This window comes from Alexandromys fortis, unplaced genomic scaffold, assembly GCF_014885135.2.
Source record: "Alexandromys fortis isolate MF-2015 unplaced genomic scaffold, M_Fortis_MF-2015_v1.1 scaffold_9, whole genome shotgun sequence".
Taxonomy (NCBI): domain Eukaryota; kingdom Metazoa; phylum Chordata; class Mammalia; order Rodentia; family Cricetidae; genus Alexandromys; species Alexandromys fortis.
Window position 1 is genome coordinate 4,635,693 of NW_026067892.1, and position 19,269 is coordinate 4,654,961.

Sequence of the window (19,269 nt, forward strand, 5' to 3'; positions counted from 1 at the left end):
AGACACTCTCGAGACCCCACGAGAGCATCAGAATGGCAAGCCGTTTGCCTGTGCTTTCCTTGCCCAGACCTCACCAAGGACAGGATTCCCACAGTGTGACTACAGGCACATCCAAGTGAGGCATTTCAGTGACAGCAGTAGCCTCTGTGTGCGTGCGTGCGTGTGTGTGTGTGTGTGTGTGTGTGTGCGTGTGTGTGTGCACGCGCGCATGCTCATGGGCAGGAACAACCTTTGCCCTTGGGCAGCATAAGCCAAGAGCAGGGCTTCAGCTGAGGAATCCTCATTCATCCTGCAGCCCCTCAGGCTGGAACACACATGGAACCTGCTTCCTGAGTGTTTGAGGCAGGAACCCCCTGCCCCAGGATTTGTCTCTTGTTAGCCAGCAGTCCCTTGTTCACTCTGAAAGGAAATAGCAGTCCATTTTGCTTGCTTTGGAAGACTTACCACTAACTTACTTTTACAGTTCTTCCTCCCAGCAAAGTCTACATGATTGTAGACTGGTGCCTGCTTCCAGAGCAGTCTGAGTTTGCAGCTTTTAAGTCAGACCAGCAGGTGGCGCCACAGGACACTTTACACTCCCAGGCATTCCCTGTAGGCGGGCTTTCTGTGGTCGAACTGTTCTTGCTCTCCAGGTCATAGACGGCCCCTCTCCTGGCCAGGTGGACTCTGCCCTTGCACTACCTCGTGGCCTGCTACATCTTGCCCCTGGCCAGGCCTCTTTCCGTTTGAAAGGGCTTGTGGAGGCAGAGGCAGGTGGATCTCTGTGAGTTCGAGGCCAGCCTGGTCTACAAGAGCTAGTTCCAGGACAGGAACCAAAAAGCTACGGAGAAACCCTGTCTCGAAAATCAAAAAATAAAAAAAAATAAAAAAAAAAAAAAAAAGAAAAAGAAAAAGAAAGGGCCTGTGAAGTCCTGCAGGTCTAGGCTAGGTCCCCAGAAACTAGCCTGAAGCCTGGAGCTGTCTGGAGACTTCTGCGGCTCAGTCTGTCCAGGATTGAGGTCTCACAGGAACCAGTGTCAAGTATGATAGAGAACTAGTGGGGAGTGTCCCAAGCTAAGCACCAGACTTGATTCATGAGAGGAGAGCGAGTTCCCAGTGTGAGTGCCAACGCTCTGCTCCCTGTGTCTGTAAGGGGTGGAATGTGACCCTCACACCCGCGCTTTTCATCTTCCTTCTCAAGTATTGAACACAGGTTCAGTGTGAAAATGTCCTCCTGGCTAGTGAACCTGGCCCAGCTGGTGTGTCCGTCTCAAGCTCACACACAGTGCTGAGTGAGTGTCTGCATATCAAACCTGCCACCTAGCTTTTATCTTTTTTATCTAGTATGTGTGCCTGAGTGCCTGCTTGTTTATGTGAAATGTGTGTGCAGTTCCCACAGAGGCCAGAAGGGGGCACTGGATCCCTAGAGTTAGAGTCACAGGCATTTGAATGCAGGAAATTGAGCCTGGGTCCTTGGCTAAAGCAGCAAGTGCTCTTATCTGCTGAGTCATCTCTCCAGCTCCATCATCTCTCTCCCCCCCCCTTTCTTTTCTTTCTTTTTTAAGTCTACTGTACAGTAAGGCAAATAAAATGTATCAGTGGCTGTTGGAGCCCACGCTCATCTGAAGTACACAGGAACACTCCTTTTTAAGCCCCTAGGACTCACAGTTCATACAGGGAAAGCCTTTTTACATCGCCCTTGCTCTGACTTAAGACCCCATGCAGAGCTGGGATCTCTCTGCTATGCTCCAGTGGGCACGAATTCTGTCCCTTAGGAATGTCCCCGGTATCAGAAGGCACAACTCTCAGAACTGGCTTGTAGATTTTAGAGTATCATCGCTTCCGGCAGTGTTTGTCCACTGTGAACTCTGTGAACTCCATGCGAGGTCCAGGGTCCTGTGATGGATTCCTTACTAGCAAGGCCACGAAATCACCTCGTTCTACAGCTCAGTGACCACACTGCTGGTTTAGAGTTCAGCTTCTCTCTTTCCAGAAAACATCCTGTAGATGGAGATGAATATGTAAACCGTCCATGTTGTCATCTGCAAGGGTCATGTAGAGAACTGTGTGATTGAGTTAAACAAACAACAAAACCACACAGATACACACACACTAAAGAAACCTTACTGTTTTAAGTATGTTTATAATTTTGTGTTGGGTGCATTCCTGAGTTATCTTTGGATACATGTCAGCCCCTGTGCAGCAGGCTGGACATACCTGATTAGATCATAATGAAAATATAATCTGATTATGTTAAGAGATGCTGAGAATCTTCTCTTACCAGAATCTTCCAGATGTTTGGGTACAAGATACATTATCCAAATGGGTGAGCTTTAACCAACTGGTCTTTCTCCACATGTGGGGTTTATTTTTGTTTTTTGACTATCTCTGAACCAAGGAGTTTTATGAGTTAATGGCATTTCATTAGCCAGGTAGAAACTAACAGCTCATGTGACCATGGGGTTGACACTGTCACCCATATGTGTCCCTAAGGCTTTTGGGCAGGAAACCAAGTGACTTACTTGCTTAGAATCCTAGCCTTGCTTCAGCCAGATACCCCTGGTGACGCCTGTTCCTTTTGCTTTTGTGTCCAGGACCCAGAGCTGCAGTGCTTACTGCTGTCTGATGGGAAGATCTCCCTCCACCCAAGTCACATCGTCGTCCTCCCTGGGGACAGCAGTGGCAGCATGGCAGCCATCAGCTTCACAGGAGCCCTGCGGATCCCCGTGAGTCTGCATGCCGCGGGAGAGCGCTGTGCCGTGGGGAGTTTGGCGGAGAACAGTGGCCTGTGTGTTCGTGGGTCAGGCCCTCCTGTCCTGTGTTAGCTGCTAACACTCTGGGGTGAATGTGGCCGTCCGTGTGTGTGATCTCTTTGTTTTCTACTATTCCCATCATTTTGAAATTAATTTTTCCACTCTGAAATTTCATAGACAGATTAAATTTGACAAATGTTTTCCCTTGGAAAACAGAAAGCTGGCTGCTCTGGCCTTGTGCCCATGATGCTTCTGTCCCTCTTGAGTCTCCATCTTCCCAGTCGTTTGCCTTCTGGCTCTGAGGGCTGAGGGTGCCTCCTGTGTAGTGCCCTGTGCTCATTGTTCTGTGGCCCTACTGAGTCTTCTGTTCCCCAGCACAGTGAGGGTCTCAGTGCCCAGTGAGGCCACAGGGAGGGCCAGACATGGCTACAGAAGAATACCCCGCAATGCGCTAGGGTCCTAAGTGGCTGGGCCTGATTCTCCTCTGGCCCTTAGTGTCAGCTGGCTCCCACAATGCCCTGAGTTAGTAATCTCACAGTTTGTAGTTGTGAGCCCTGGCCAATCTCCACAGCTCAGGCGCGGGTCTGGGCACCGGCTTCCTGAACAGGCCTCACAGCCAGCCAGCAGAAGATGGCAATTTTAAATGAACCTCGTTTCTAAGACTGTGTTCTTACTACTGGTTAGCAGCCCTTCTGTGGGACCTTACTGCTGTAGGCTGCTGCCCCAATATTTCTGCTGGCATCAGCTGGGGAGCAGACCAGCATGCAAGTGCAAGCCATGGGGCAGTGTGGACAGGACAGACTTTGGAGGCCTGGCCCAGCTTTCACGCTCCCCCTGCTCCTGCCCAAGTGGTCGGCCTGAGCATCCCCACCGGGCTTCTGTCTGCCCGTCACTGGGCTCCTCCCTGGTGCAATGCCATCTGTTGATCTGAGGATGAAGTGAGATGAGGTCATCCCAGTGCAGAGCACGCCAGGCATGTAGCAGGCTAACAGTGGACCACACACTCCCTTCCTCATGCCATGCTAACAACTGGAAAACGCTAAGGGTGGTGGTGACGGGGTTCAGTGTGCGAGTGTGTGGGTGTGCGTGTATGTGTGTGATGCTTACGCAGGAGTACGCAGGTGCACACACCCATTGCAGAGGCCGGAGGAAAATGTCGGGTGTCTTCACCTGTTGCTTCCCCACCTTACTACTTTGAAGCAGGGTCTCTCCCTGAACTGGAAACTTGCCTGTTTGTCTAGATCGCTGACCCGTGAGTTCCTGGGATCTGCCTCCCTCCACCTCCACCGTCCAGTGCTGGAGTTACAGACACACATGACTGTGCCTGACTTTTTACGTGGGTGCTGGGGATTTGAACTCGGTGTGCTTGCACAGCAAGTGCTCTTACACACTCAGCCATCTCTCCAGCCCAGTTCCCGAGTCTTAATGAGCATCCCTCCTCCCCCAGGAGGAGATTGCTGGCCACCGTTTGGCATGGCTAGCTCGTCAGCGTACATTCTCACTGGCTCTTGTTGGATGTGGACATCAGGGTTCTGCCTTCCAGGCAGCTAGGCAAGTGTAGCTTCGGGTCTCCCGGGGCTTGCTTCCGCATCATGTCCTCCCCTGAGCCAGGCTTGTAGAAGCACAGCACGCCTGCAGAGGCATACTCATTTGTACCCAGTCACACCTGGACACACATACTGCCAATCCCATGCTTGGAGCTGACAGTTAACCCCCCCCTTCCAGGGCGTGATCGAGTTCTCTCTGTGCCTGCTCTTTGCCAAGCTGGTCAGCTACACCTTCCTCTTCTGGCTCCCGCTGTATATCACCAACGTAGGTGAGTGCTGGCTGGAAGTGCGGTTCCGATCCCTGCACTGACCGCCCAGAGCCTTGTCACTGGGACCACACGGGGCGAGTGGAGAGGGACGACGTGGCTCAGCCAATGGGATGGGTACACACACACTTCGTGGCTCGTTAAACCTTCACTGGGCTTACCGGGTACATCCCGACCCCTTTGCAGTCCTCAGAAGCTGCCTGCTTTTCAATCTGGGCCACGTTGGGCTTTGGAGCACAGCAGCCAGCAAGCAGCAGTGTGGCCTCTGGGGATTGAGTAAGACAGCCTGAGAAATCTGACCTAGAAACTGTTTCTGGGGGTGCGTTCTGATTTGTGCGAGGGCTGACAGCCTGTCCTAGGTTCCCAGAGTCCAGGAACACCTGAAGCTGTGGATCCGATAGGATGTTCCAGGAAAATAGTACTAGATAGTTGTGTGTCATTTGTGCGTAGCGTGACGGGAGATCAGCAGTTCCTGGGGACCAACTCAGGGCTGTTGCAAGTTCTATACTGATGGGGCGGGGGGTCACAGGGTGTGCTGAAATAGGAGAGGGAGGAAAAGCAACAGGGTTTTGTAGATACAGCCTGGGCCTTGGGCTCTGGGGACAGTACAGGAAGGGGGCCTTTGAGAATAGGGGAGTCAGATTTCAAGGGTATCATAAGACCATAACAAAGCTGACCAGGGCTCAGAGTTGGAAGGAGTGTCACCTCAGCCAAGGAAGCTGGGGAGGCAGTGAGGGGACCTTCTGGGGGGCATGGCTAACAAAGACAAGCTGTAGAAGGAAAGAGGGTGAGTGAGCAGGCTTCAAGGAGCTCCCTCAGGGCCCAGAGCCCCGCCTCACGACCCCCACTTCATCTCAAGAACAGAATACAGTCTAGGAGGAAGTCTCAGCTGGAGTGTTGAATTTTCTGGATGCCCAGTCTGCGTCTGGGTTTGAGCCAAACCCAGTTCCCTGCAGGTGGCATTCAGGCTGAGGGAGATGGGCCTGAGGAGTCAAGTGTTTCCCAGCTGTCTCCTCTTACTGGTCAGTATCCATCAGCTGGAAGTGAAAGGGACATGAAGGGTACCCTGCCGCCGATGCGCCAGAGGCTCTAGTCTCCCCTGGGATCGGGTAGTACCGGGGTACCACGTGCTCAGTTTCACTGTGCAACTGACCGAGTGTTCCTGGCCATTGCCCTGGGGGAGCTCTACCTATGACCTTGAACCACCTGCACACTGGAGAGCTTCCTAAACCGATGCCCCCGTGGTGGGCAAGCGAAGGGTGCAAGGATAGCCAGGGAGTGCCAGGCTGTGCCAGGCTGGGGAGAGATGCGTCAGCCAGCCTCCTTTTTAAATCCGAGTTCAGGTGATTTCTTGTGGTGCGAAACCACTCGTGGAAGAGAGTCCTGCGTGGGTCCCTCTGGGATAATCCCCGAGGACGTGTCCTCATTAGGCCATGTGCTGGTCATTCAACAGATCACCTGGACGCCAAGAAGGCGGGGGAGCTGTCCACACTGTTTGACGTGGGCGGGATCTTTGGTGAGTTCCAGACCATTCGCTCCACTCTGTCAAGAACCTAACAAGAGGGGGCTGGAGAGATGACTAGGAGGTTAAAAGCACTGGCTGTTCTCCCAGAGGACCTGGGTTCGATTCCCAGCACCCACGTGGCTGCTCACAGCTGTCTATAACTCCAGGATCTGACACCCTCACACAGACATATGTGCAGGCAAAATGCCAATGCACATAAAATAAAAATAAATTATATAGACACACACACACACACACACGTATAAACCTAACAACAAATCTGGGTGAGTGGCACACTCCTGTGGTTTAGTACCCTGAGGCTGTGGCGGCAGAAGGGCAAGTTTGAAGCTAGCCTGGCCTACATAGTGAGACCCTGTCTCAAAAAAACAATCTATCCAGCCATGTTCAAGTTAGTGTTGTTGTTGGGAGGGCACCGTGTGACCCAGTGATCTTGAGCCAGCTGCCCTCAGAAGTGACATGCACACACCCTGGAGGTGGTGGCATTAGTTCATGCCGGGTAAAGGGGCTTTGGGGCTACCCTAAAGCCTGACCCTAAACTACCCTGTGACTCCATGGCCCTCACACGATGAGTCCTGTTAGGCAGGCCCCAAGTGGCCGCTCTCTGCTGCCCAGTTGGGGACAGACTCAGAGAAGGTTGCTGTTGTTCTTGTCCCTGTGACTTGGGTCTCCTCGGGAGAACACGTGCGGGGGAACACGTGCCAGGCATCAGCTCCTGAGGCCATTCCCCCTCTCTGTTACAGGTGGGATCCTAGCAGGCGTGATCTCCGACCGCCTGGAAAAACGAGCTTCCACCTGCGGCCTGATGCTGTTGCTGGCGGCGCCCACGGTGAGCCCTGGCTCTGCCCGCTGTCAACAGGCAGTGACTTTCATGTTCTCCACCGGCCACCACCGCCCCAGCCTGAGCGCCGCATGCCTAGCAGTTCAGCTTGTCCCTGACTGGAAACACAGGGCTTCCTTCAGGATGGCCTGCCTCAACTCCTGGGCTGTGCACACAGCGCTTCTCCCTCACCCCGGGTTTCTCATGGGCTGCTCGTATCTTTGGGGTATCGCTCACACCCATTGCTGTCCCCCTTCCCAGTCACGCTCTTGCCTGTCCCTTAGAATCTGTGTGCCGTCCCTCCCTTCTAGGCTCAGTGAGCCCATCGTGGCAGGCCCATCCTTCTTTAAGCATTGAGAAGCTCGTGACCTTGGGCAGGTGACTTGATTTATCTGGTGTGGTACTGGCCCGCCGTTGCTGTTTGTGATTGAGGGGCCGTTCTGTTGCCACATTGCCTCTCTCCCCAATGCCGTCTCTGTCCCTGGAGCATGACTGAATTCTGAGGCCTCTCGGGCCTTAGGCACTGTAAAGCAATCCCTAAGACATTATGAACTGGGCAGTGGTAGCGCACATCTTTAATCCCAGCACTTGGGAGGCAGAAGCAGGTGAATCTCAGTGAGTTCAAGGCCAGCCTGGTCTACAAAGCGTGTTCCAGGATGGCCAGGACTGTTACACAGAGTAACCCTGTCTGAAACAAACAAAAGACATTGCAAGCAGCATGGCCCCATTGCTGGGAGCACTGCCTCCCAGGGTACAGTGCCCAGACAGGTAGCTTCAGACCTCAGAAGAGGAGCTGGGAATTATTCAGTATCCTGCCCACCAGCCCTGGTCACGCAGAGTCCCACCCTGTGAGTTCCCTAAGGCTAAGTGTTCAGCATGGAGGCTTCCAGCAGCCCTGCAGCTGCCCATGCTGAGCCATCTTCTCCTCGTTCTTAATTCCCGCAGCTCTACGTCTTCTCCTCTGTCAGCAAAATGGGACTCGAAGCCACCATAGGTGAGTAACATGAGACTTTGTCACTAATCCTCTCACGTGTGTCTGTCCACACGACCTCGTGAAAGCCAATCTAGAGGCATCAAGCTGAGGTGACTGAGCAGTGTGGCCCCATGTCCCTCTTGGGGAGAGGCTAGGCTCCAGTTTCCGGACGTGGACCTGAACGGTGCACATACGTGTGACAGTATGGATGAGTAGGGCACCTGGTCCAGCAGTTATCTGCTCTGGGTGTCAAGAGGAGGAGCTGCCCAGGGAGCCTGTTCAGCCTGGGAGTGGGGCACTAGCCACAGCCCTGGAAGCCATGTGTGAAGCAGAGAGCCAGCCAGCCGTGGGGACTGGACGGAGTAGAGGAAGGTCCTATCGCAAGTGACCAGAAAGCACTCTGCCCGTGAACTTGGGTTTCCCATGGACCCAGAGTCTTCAGGAAAATGAGTTCATGCCATTGAAGGGAGGGGCCATGTAGTTCAGCATCCCTGTCTGTGGTGAAGAGAGGCAGTCTCCTGTGTGGCTGTGAAGGCTGTGGCATAGACTTGACCTTGGTCCACTCAAGCTCTTACCCCTCCCCCCAGTACCATCATCAGTGGCTGTCCATGAAGACCAGGAAACTTGAGTCTTAGGTCCTCTGAACAGGGGGGGACTCTGAGACTCCCCAGGCACGGGTGCAGGAATCATTTGTGCTGCGCCCTGGAGACTGCCCCCAGGGGATGGGCCCCTGCCCTCACCAGGGGACTGCTGGGCCAGGCAGCTCTGTTCTGAGCCCCCTCTGTTTTCCACAGCCATGCTGCTCCTCAGTGGGGCCCTAGTCAGCGGGCCCTATGCGCTGATTACCACCGCCGTCTCCGCAGACCTGGTGAGTAACTCGCTGCTCACCCCTACTCAGGGCCAACACTGCCTCAGTAGGCAAAGCTTCGTTCATGGCCATGCCAGGATAGCCTGCATCTTGAGAGCTTTCTAGCAGCTGCCCCTTGCCACCCTCTCTCAGGGTTCTTCCTCCCATGAGAGGTTTAAATCCTGTCCCTGAGTGGCCCACAGAGAGTGCCCAGCGAAGAGGCCCAGGAGTGGAGCTTAGACCCTCTCTCCACCTCTCTGCACCCTGTGTCATCTGTCCCAGCAGCAGGCTGGCCCTGCCTGGGCCCTGTCTTAGGGGTGTTTCTCAATCAGCGCATAGGAAACTTATCCCTTGGGTGGGCATGAGTGTGCAGACTCGGCTAAGTACCCGTGAAATACTCTGGAAGGATCCATACCAGACCGAACAAAATGGTCATCACACAAGGGGAAGAAGCAGAGGAAGGATTCTAACTGTATTTTTTAGACTGAATAAGAGAGTCGCAAATAACTAAACATAGTCAGGTTTCATCTTTTCGAAGCCCTCGGAGCTTTGCTCAGGGTGCTGGAGGGTGTAGACTTCCTAAGGAGTGTTCTGTGTGATGGGCGCATGTATCAGGAGCGAGTTTATTTCTCACTCCGTATCTGTGTGTTTCACATCCTTTTCCTCCACTCTCCCAGGGGACTCACAACAGTCTGAAAGGGAACTCCCACGCCCTGTCCACCGTGACGGCCATCATCGACGGCACTGGGTCTGTAGGTATGCAGAGAATGTCCCCTCCACTCCCCGAGACCCACATGGGGGAAGGAGGGAAGCTCTTGCTCCTAACTAGCCGGGACCCAAGGCTCTGATGCCAGCGCCAGGACCGACTGCTCCTGGATGCTCAGGGGAGTCAGCTGTGGAGGCTGTAGCACATGACTTCAGAGGAGACAGCTGTGGGTGGCTGGATCTGTTTCCTCGGTAGGAGCGAATGTACCATCATTCTTACTTGACCCAGCAGTTGGCAGACTTTAGGCTCTGACTTGTCATCACTGACTCTCCAGGAAAGACAGGATCGTGTTTTGATTTATGTTATGGGAAAGCACACGATTCTGGCACACCCACCTTGCTGAGGTCTCTGAAGAGACGCGTTAGCACATTCTGGTGTGACAAAAGGTGGCAGTATGTTCGACTCATCCCTGTGTTAGTCAGTTGTGCGTGACTGTATCAAAATACCACAGCCGATCAGCTTCAGTAGAGGGAAGGATTGTGTTGGCTCGCGGTTTTGAAGATTGTATTCCATGGCCAGTTGGCCCATTGTTTGTGCCTGCGGGGAAGGAAAGCAGCATTATGGGTACACCGTACCACTCCCCCTCATGGCAGAGAGAGAGGAGGGGTGGGCACATACCCAGTATCCTAGCTTCCTCTCACTAGGCTGTACCCTGAATGTGCCACAAATTCTCAGCAGGACCAGAGGCTGGTGACCAAGTCTTTAGCACATGGCCCCTTTGGGAGCATTGCAGATCCTAACTTGTCTTGTTCAGGGCACAGACAGCTAGGATCTGGTAAAACACCAAGCTTGGCGATCCCAGGAGCCTTCTCCTTTGGACCATACCCCACCAAGTACAGCCTGAGCCTACGGAGGGTAGAGACCCTTCGCTGCCCTTCTGTAGGTGGGAGTTAAGGCTCCTGCCTGAGTGGCATCATCCCTGAGCTGCACTGACTCTGGTCCAAGGCAGCTCTAGTCACAGGCAAGGACTCACAGGTCTCCTGTTCAGGAGGCGGGGCTTCTCAGACGTGATTCCCCAGGATCAGGGCTGTGGCAGAGAGGTTCATCAGGGTTGGACTGCCAGCTCGAGTCACAGAAACCTCATCTCTGTTCTGTGTCCCGTCCACCTCCCCCCCCCCCCCCCCCCCCCCCCCCCCCCCCCGCCCATTGCTGCTTCCAGGGCTTCTTCCTGTGAAAAATTGGTTTGTTCTGTGAGGCATGGGGGAGGTCACTTTTGTCAGCAAAGCTAGGCTTCAGCTTAACTGGCCACCAAGGTCAGACCCAGCTAGTCCTTGGCATGGGTTCCCTCATTCTGCTGGATCTGGAGGTGATACAGGTGTCTCCTGTGGCATGTGTGGTCGCTCGTCTGATGCCTTTCAGGGTCCCTCTTGGCCCCTGCAGCAAGCATGTCTGGGACATGAGGGAGAGTGGGCTGGGTTGTTGTGCCTGGTGATGGGTCTCAGAAGCAGCACAACCCTTCCTGTGAGGAGTAGTCCACCATTCTCCCAGTTCACCCAGCCCAAGAGAGACTTCATGCGACTTTAGATACATGCCTGCCCCCAAGTCTCCCCTCCTCACTCTATCCCACAGAAGTCTGCTGTTCCCAGGACACCATGCTTAAAGCTAACATGGAGTCCTGTCAGCCCCCTGGGTACTACAGTAAAGCAGAGGATCAGAGGAGAAAGACAAATCAGGAAGAAGGTGGAAAAAAACCCGCTTCTCTCTTGACGTTCACCTCAAATACTAGGCTAAGGGGTGAACCTCGCTGCCACACGCTGGGCTGCGGAGGAGGAAAGCTCCGTGTTCAAAACAGAAGGGCAGCAGGCCAGTGAGCCTTCTCCGCCCTCCGCACCGTGCGCTGCCCCTCCTCAAAGCCTGTGCCCACCTGGGTTTCTACGGCATTGCCACTGAAATCCGATGGGCTGAACTCCTGGACCCCAGCCCCCATGCTTCCCTGATTGCTCAAGAGCACAGGGACTCCAGTAGCCAGTCACCATGGAAACAGCATGAACACTGGTCCTCCACCGAGTCCCAGCTCTCGTACACGCTCCCCACAAGACGAAGCAAGAGTAGGCTCGAGGGATGGCATGCCACTTTAGCAGAAGCGTTACACGGGGAAGTGTTTGCCCCAAGTGCTTGTCAAGTGTTCGCGCCCATTAGTCAGTGCGCGTGTAGGCAAAATCACGGCTTAACCAATCCCAAACCAGCCAGCACCTTCTCCCATGCTAGGAGTGCTTTATGGCTCCTGTGTGTGCAGGGTCCAGAGTGACACCACAGTGGGACCCAAGGCTTTCCTCATGACGTGTGTGTGCAGAACAGTTCCATAGAGTCATGGATATTTTCAAGGTCTTATTTTATCAAAGTAATATGTAGCCCCAGGGGCTAGATAGTCCTAAGAGTTCTTATGACACAATGTGACAGGCCTTGGCTCTGCCTGCCCAGCCCTCTCAGCTGCTGCTGAGCTCACTGTATATGTGAACTTCCTGCACTTATCAGTCTAGACCCCGTCTCATATCCGCTACCCAAGAAAACTAAACACGACTCTTCCCACACTCTGCCCTGGACACACACCCCCATCACCCTGGCTCTGCCAGGAAGTCAGCCCTGTGGGTCCTCAGACCTGGCATTCCCCCTCCCTGACTTAACTGCCCCCATTTGCTTCTTGTTTGTTTCTGTCCTGATTGTCCCTGCCCTGATGCCACCACCTTCTCAATCCCTTTCTCACTGGTGACGGGCCACACAGCTGCCTACCAAGCCACATAGACTGCTTCCTCTCCGTTCCCCGCACTGCCTCCTCCCCCCTCTTACATCAGAGCCCTGTGGGGCTAGATTTTTGGTCTCCGCTTCTCTGTGGGTGGGACATCTAGTAGCTTCCTGAGACTCCTGGAGCTAGCCAGGCTGTGGTGTTGGGGGTCCATCTTCATGTAACACCAGATCTCCTCCAGAACCCCAGTGTCTCAGGTTCCATCGCTGGCAGCAGACATCAGTTGTCACTGTCATCTGCTCTCCACGCTGACCTGGCTTTCCTGCTCTGGGTCTTCAGGTTACCCTCTTACCCACCCTCCACCCACCACGCTGCCCCTGGCAGGCTTCCATGTAGAAGCAGGTCCTGCATCTTGGGGGTGGGCACCGTTGTTTCTTTGCTGAGTTTGGCTACCATTTTCTATCTTGTTTTCTGGAAAACATCATGTCTCCAGATTGTTCCTTCTTACTTCCTCCGTTTGTCCTTCCTGCCTCTCTTGTTCTCTCTCAGATGTCCTTGACTTTCTCTTTCAACCTTTGTGTTCTTATTTTAGCTGTCATATTCTCAACACTCGTTAATGTTTTTTTTTTTTTACAATGCCCTTTTAGTGCCGCAGACACTGTGTTAGGTGAGAATTCTTTATTGATAACTGATCTCCAGCTATAAAAACAAGAATTGTATAAGATTCCAGTTGGTTTTCCACGTGCACTCGGACAGTATTACCCGTGACTGGAGATTTTCTTTTCTCTGTTGGGTGGGGTGAGGGATGGTGGTTTGAGACCAGGACAGTTCTAGCTGTCCTGGAACTAGCTCTTGTAGACCAGGCTGGCCTTGAACTCATAGAGGTCCTCCTGCCTCTGCTTCCCAAGTGCTAGGATGAGAGGTGTGAGCCACCACTGCCCAGCTGGGGATTTTCTTATGGTTTAACTGTCCCTGGGTTTCCTTCCTCACAATTTGGATGTGTTTGCAGCTGGGTCTTCCTAAGCTATGGATCCTCTAAGCCCCTTTGTATCTTAGTAAGAATAAACCACTTAACTAGTGTGAGCATGGAGTCCTTTCTCTTGGAGAACACCCCCCCCCTCCCCGGCTCTTCACGGATTAGCCTAGAATCTGCAGGAATCTTCCTGTCTGTTCTTGCCATTGCTGGAGCATGGGTCACTGCTTGGAAGATGGTCTTTACACTGGGTCCCTGTTCTCCATACCCTTCCTAGTGTCTGCTGTCCTTAGAGGTCAAGATACTGCTCTTTTGTGGGATGCTACTGAGACACTGATAAGAAGGGACCTGGATTCCGAGGTAGTGGAGGGAACAGATGATGGCCCTTTGCCGGCTGCAAGCCACTCCCCTGTGTCAGGTTCTTGGCCAGCCTAGCTGTGGGGAGAAGTCCCAGGTTGTACCATTGTTGTCTTTTAAAATAAAACACAACAAAAATGTATTTTCCTCTCATCTGCCCTCAACTTTGTGGATTTACAGTTTTTGAAATCTCAGCTGTGGTCCACTCCATGGTCTTAGGGGAGTACAGAGTAAACCCACATGAGTAGCTGGCGTTTGCCTGACCCTTTGCTGAGATGTGGAAAAAAGTCTATCAGATAGCCTTCCAGATCACAGAGTAATGTGTGTGCTTGCCCTCCCTGGACTAGGCAGTGTGGGTGAATCACCTCAGCTCTCAGATGCTACACTGCGGTCGGCCAGTAACCCAGAGGCTGTCCCCCAAGCTCCTTAGCACGCAGCTGCCGGACAAGCTCTCTTCATGTCAGACTCACCCGCCCCCTGTGAGGGATATACCAGACCCTGCAGCAAACGTTCTGCTGCAGATGGCTTTTGTTTGTATAGCCTTCCAAGTTTATTTAACATAAGTTTAGACTTGCAAAAAAAAAAAACCCACAAATATAATGCAAAAAGAGTTCACAGGATCTGAGTTTTCTTTATCCCACGCCTCACTGTACACATGCATGCACACACATGCACTCACACAAACTTGTACACATGAATACACATGCAAGTGCACGCTTATGCATACATGCTTTGCACACTGCCCTCTGCAAATAACTGGTCAGCAGCCCCCTCAAACACAGGGCGTTCCCTGACTTGTGGTGGTCAAAATCAGTTGGTTGACATCAGCGGGTCTAAGTCCTGTGTTTCTGACACATTTATTCAGTGACATTTCCTGAGCATGGGGGTGTCTGCAGTTGTATGTTGGGTTCAGGCTTCTTTACATAAGTCCATGTACTTACTGTTTGGTTTTGTTTCTTTGAGACAGGGTCTCTATGTAGTCCTAGCTCCCACGATATAATCAGGCTAGCCTTGAACTCACAGAATCCTCCTGCCTCTTCCTCCCGAGTGCTGAGAGCGTGCGCCACCACCCTGAGCTCATTTATCATGATGGCGTGTCAGACGGAGTGGACATTTCTGACATCAACACCTACTTTTAGAATGGGTTCCAGAAGATGTTTATAGCAATTGCTCTCAGCACTGAGTCTGACTCCCCTTTCGTTAGCTTTCCTTAACCAGCATCTGTGTGTCTGTTTCAGGAGCAGCTTTGGGCCCCCTCCTGGCAGGGCTCATCTCCCCTTCCGGATGGAGCAACGTGTTCTACATGCTGATGTTTGCAGATGCCTGTGCCTTACTGGTGGGTTGCCTTGCTCCTAACCCATGTACCTTCAGTTAGCGCTAGAGCTGTGGGACAGACGCTAGCGGAGTGTCTTCCCGTGGACTCCTGCAGTCCCTAGCAATGAGTGCCATGCTACCTTTGCTGAGCACACATGTCCCCAGAGCTGTGGGACAGACCCTAGCGGAGTGTCTTCCCGTGGACTCCTGCAGTCCCTAGCAATGTGTATCATGCTGCCTTCACTGAGCACACATGGACTGAGGCTTTTCCTGTCTCCAGTGGTGGGAGTAAGTCAGAAGCAGGCAGGGCTGTTTTTTGTAGGCTGTTGAGAGTCACAGGCAAGGAGATCCTTGACTTTGGTTCTGTCTGGCTCGTGACAGGTCACTGAGCCTCTCTGTGCTTGCAACATTCACATTTTAAAAGTTTTATTTATTATTGTATGTGTACGTGCATATGCCTGAGTATATACAGGTGCAGAGTGTATACATGGGTACAGAGGCCAGAAGAGGGCATCAGACCCCCTGAAGCTCAAGTTGCAGATGGTCGTGAGCCTCCTGATGTAGGTCCTCTGGGAGAGCAGCCAAGGCTCCTAACCACTGCACCTTCTCTCCAGCCCTCGTGCCCACATTATAAAACAGTGTGATAATAGTGGCAACAGGCCTGTTGGGGCACTAAAGCAGATGGTGACCACTGTACACCTGTAATCCCAGCACTGCACACCTGTAACCCCAGCATTGCACACCTGTAACCCCAGCACTGCACATGTATAACTCCAGCACTGCACACCTGTAACCCCAGTACTGCACATGTATAACTCCAGCACTGCACACCTGTAACCCCAGCACTGTACACCTGTAACCCCAGCATTGCACACCTGTAACCCCAGCACTGCACACCTGCAACCCTAGCACTGCACACCTGTAACCCCAGCACTGCACGCCTGCAACCCCAGCACTGCACACCTGCAACCCCAGCACTGCACACCTGCAACCCCAGCACTGGAGAGATAGAGGCAGTAGAATCAGAAGGTCAAGATCATCCTTGACATTGGGGATATGGCTTTCCTATGCACCCTGAACTCATGCCCAGCGTGGCACTGAAAACTGTTTAAGAGTTTGGCTGCCTGAGAGGATTCCTCAAATTATACATACACAAATAAATGCCCTAAAGCTCGGGTAGGCTCTTCCTCTTTCCAGTGGTTTTTTGTTTTTTTTTGTTTTTTTTTTTTTTGTTTGTTTGTTTTCCTTAAAATAAGCCAATTTTACCACAGCCTTCCCAGTCAGGGGCAGAGGGTTCAGGGACCTGAGCTCACCTCCTCAGAGATGTGAGGGGACCACATTCCTGCTGCCTGGGTAGCGGAACAGTCAGGCTTGTGACTGTTAAGTCTCCTGTTCTGCTCACACCACTCAGGCCCCCAGCATCTTGGAGGCAGAAGCTGGGAGTGGGCAACCCCCTTTCTGCTGGTCACTGTCCCCTTTCTGCTGGTCACTGTCCCCTTCATAGGCATCTCCCCTTCATTTTCTGTCTCGTTTCCATTGAGGCATCTTGTGGTTGGCTCGGTTTTGAAGTCTGTGCTACAATCCTGGTTTGGGGCAGGCATCTGGATTATCCCGAGGGCTTAGTGAGAGGAAGCCTTCACCTCAGGCCAGATGAGGCATGGTCTCTGCTCTGATGACAGTGTCTCCATGGGGCATGAGCCTGTGGGTGCTTCAGAGGAGCCATGCAGTCCAGCAAGCCTCTAAAGGCCACACCTGCCTTCTGCTTCTGTCCTCACACGGTGACAATGTCTTTTCTCTGTTTTGGGTTCAGTTCCTGATCCGCCTCATACACAAGGAACTGAGTTGTCCTGGGCCGACTGCAGGAATCCAAGCTCCGTAAGTCCACTGTGGCCTCTCTGGAGTTAAGGCAACTCCAGGCAGCCTGACAGGAAGGAGAGAGCTAACCCCTTCTCCTGGTTTGAGCACACATTGTCACTCTCCTTCCTTGTCTAATAAGTGCCTCTGTGTGGGTGTGATTCCGTGAATGTCTCCTCAGACTCCCGGTGAGAGGACGGTGAGGAAATTGCCTTCTTGGTGGCGTTTGCCGAGCTGTGGCTTCCCAGCCAAGAGAGTTTCTCCAGCTACTGTTCCCCTTCCTCCCCACTCCCTGCCACTGAGAAGCCTTGGGAAGTTGATCCACCAGTCAGCAAGCATCTCAGGGAGGGCACAGGACTGTCCCTGCGTAGGGTCTGTGCATTTTGTGTGTGCTTGGCGTCTGCTGTGTGGCCCTCTGGTCACCATATTCCTTGCATTTAGGCTGAAGGAACACTGACCACGAGCCCTCTGGAGTGCCTGGACCCATCTGACACACACTGTCCTTGGAAAAGCTGAAATGAAGGATCCCGTCCTAAGAAGGAAAATTCACCTTTGCACATGCCCTTGGGCTACTCTGGGACTCGCTGGATAGACAGACATGGAGCTCGGAATGACAGTGGGGAGCCTGCCTGGGCTGTGTCCCACCGCCTTAATGGGCCGAGGCCCAATGGCCCGAGGCCCAATGGCCCAGCCAGCCTCAGCCTGGCAGGTGCACGATGCCCGCTAACCACTGAACTCTAGCCTGCATGGTGACAGGCAGGACTGGGCTGCAGCACCCAGGCAGCCCACCCCTCTCAGGTACCTAGTGCGGAATGTTATATAGCCTGTGAGCTCTCCCGCTTCCTGAATGTGCAGGGTTGAAAGGACAGGACACCACAAATGTCCCATCCACGAACCAGCAGCCGCAGAATAGCAGGGGAACGCGCGGTCGTGGATATAAACTGAGATGGAGTCCCCCACCCCCATCAGTTACGAAGACCCATGCTCAGAACCAACCAGGAAACCGGTCCCGTCAAGATGTAAACGACTGTGAAGCAATAAGGCCCAGCAAGACAGGGGTACTAGGAAGGCCAGTCCCAACGCACCGACCGACCATGCTGCGGTCCCCTGCAGGATGAAGAGAGCAGAGGCTGGGGAGGGGACTTCATTGGGTACCAGGAGCAATGGGTCCCATCCAGCCATCCCTCTTACCCCAGACACCTGGGCTGTGTCTAGACCCGCAGAGATTATTTATTTTAAATGTATAATGTGTTATATAGATTTTAAGAGATATAAATGGGATTTTGTTATTTATTAAGACAAACTATGATTGTTCCGTGGCCATTTGTCGTCTTGGTTGTATGTATCTGGTCTTTGAAATAAATTTTTATTTAAAAAAAAATAAATAAACCCAAGTACAACGTAAGTGATTATTTCCAGCCAAGTCTCCATTCTGCTAACAAAAGCCTCCAGACAGTCCACGTCGCTCCAGATTTCTTAGGACTGGAGACTGTATCAGTTGTTTTACATGGTGCCAAGACAATATACCTGACAAAGGACACCCACAGGAAAGGAAGGATTCTTTCGGCTCCCCGCCCCCCCTGTGGCAGGGAAGGCATGCCCGCAGGAGCCTGAGGCAGCTGGGCACGTTGCATTGGCAGTCGGAAAGCATTTGGCTCATGCCCAGATGGCCTCTCCTTTATAGATAGTCTGGGGTGGCAGACCATGAAATGGTGCTGCCCACATTTAAGTGGATCTTCCTACTTGAGTTAACCCAATCTAGAATATTCTTCAGCGACATGCCCAGAGGCTCGTGTCCTTGGTGACTCTAGAGTCTGTCAGGTTGAAAATATTAACAAGGACAGTTTTGCTGACTTTTGTGACAGAAAGGGGGCTCCCTATTGGAGTGTACCCCAGCTCCACACAGAAAGCTGAGCCAGGACCCCAGTGAACACCAGCTCTGGATCTTTGGTAAGTTGCGGAATATAATGAATATCCCAGCACTTGACCTTGACGGTGAAATCGCACTTGGTGAGGGTGAGGGTCACACATCTGGACACTAAAAGAAGCACCTGGCCATTCAGCCCTCAGGACCTGCAGTGGCCCAAGTTCCCATGATGCATGTTCTCAGAGGGGGTTGGGTGCTATGCTTTAAGGCCGGTCTGCTGAGGTATCCATAGCAACAGGCCATGACACAAGAGCTAGGGCGGAGCACCCCCAAGTTCTGCAGAACAGCGGTTGGTGCAAGGCCTGGCCCTGACCCCTCCGGAAACCCACTGCCATCTTTGGTTGTTGTTATTGTTCGGGTTTTTTGTTGGTTTATTTTCAATGTTATTTCCACATGTGTAATTTTTTTTCCGCAAATTGAAATCCCTACAAACATTGACTTGTCCGTTTCTTACATGCAGAGGTTACCAGCCCTCCTAGTGATACAGGGAATACAGGGGTCCCCTTTGGGGTTAGACCTTAAGGATGGACTCAAATGTTAGCACTTGGGTATTATTATTGGAGTTTAAAGGAAAAGCCTCAAGGCACACAAGCTGTAGAACCTCAGCCCCTGCCCAGCGCAGAGAAGGGAAAAGCCATGCCTTAGCCTAGCGGAAAGGGCAGACACATGGGGGGAGAGAAGCATTAGA

The 19,269-nt window shown here is 52.7% G+C and overlaps 1 protein-coding gene across 4 annotated transcripts in view; it reads left to right on the forward strand.

Moving 5' to 3' along the window:
- The window catches only part of Slc37a1 (solute carrier family 37 member 1), a 61,850-nt gene extending 43,824 nt beyond the window's left edge, over nucleotides 1-18,026 (forward strand). For 3 of the 4 annotated variants that reach the window (XM_050140687.1, XM_050140679.1, XM_050140694.1), the window contains exons 11-20: nucleotides 2,574-2,705; nucleotides 4,458-4,548; nucleotides 5,999-6,061; nucleotides 6,811-6,896; nucleotides 7,833-7,881; nucleotides 8,655-8,728; nucleotides 9,385-9,463; nucleotides 14,725-14,822; nucleotides 16,611-16,675; nucleotides 17,096-18,025. In XM_050140687.1, coding sequence (XP_049996644.1) covers nucleotides 2,574-2,705; nucleotides 4,458-4,548; nucleotides 5,999-6,061; nucleotides 6,811-6,896; nucleotides 7,833-7,881; nucleotides 8,655-8,728; nucleotides 9,385-9,463; nucleotides 14,725-14,822; nucleotides 16,611-16,675; nucleotides 17,096-17,111 — 753 coding nt within the window. In that variant the 3' untranslated portion in view covers nucleotides 17,112-18,025. Of the gene's footprint in view, nucleotides 1-2,573; nucleotides 2,706-4,457; nucleotides 4,549-5,998; nucleotides 6,062-6,810; nucleotides 6,897-7,832; nucleotides 7,882-8,654; nucleotides 8,729-9,384; nucleotides 9,464-14,724; nucleotides 14,823-16,610; nucleotides 16,676-17,095 lie in introns of all 4 variants that reach the window. The other variant, XM_050140670.1, reaches the window with a different exon arrangement.
- The last annotated feature ends 1,243 nt before the right edge of the window (nucleotides 18,027-19,269 follow it).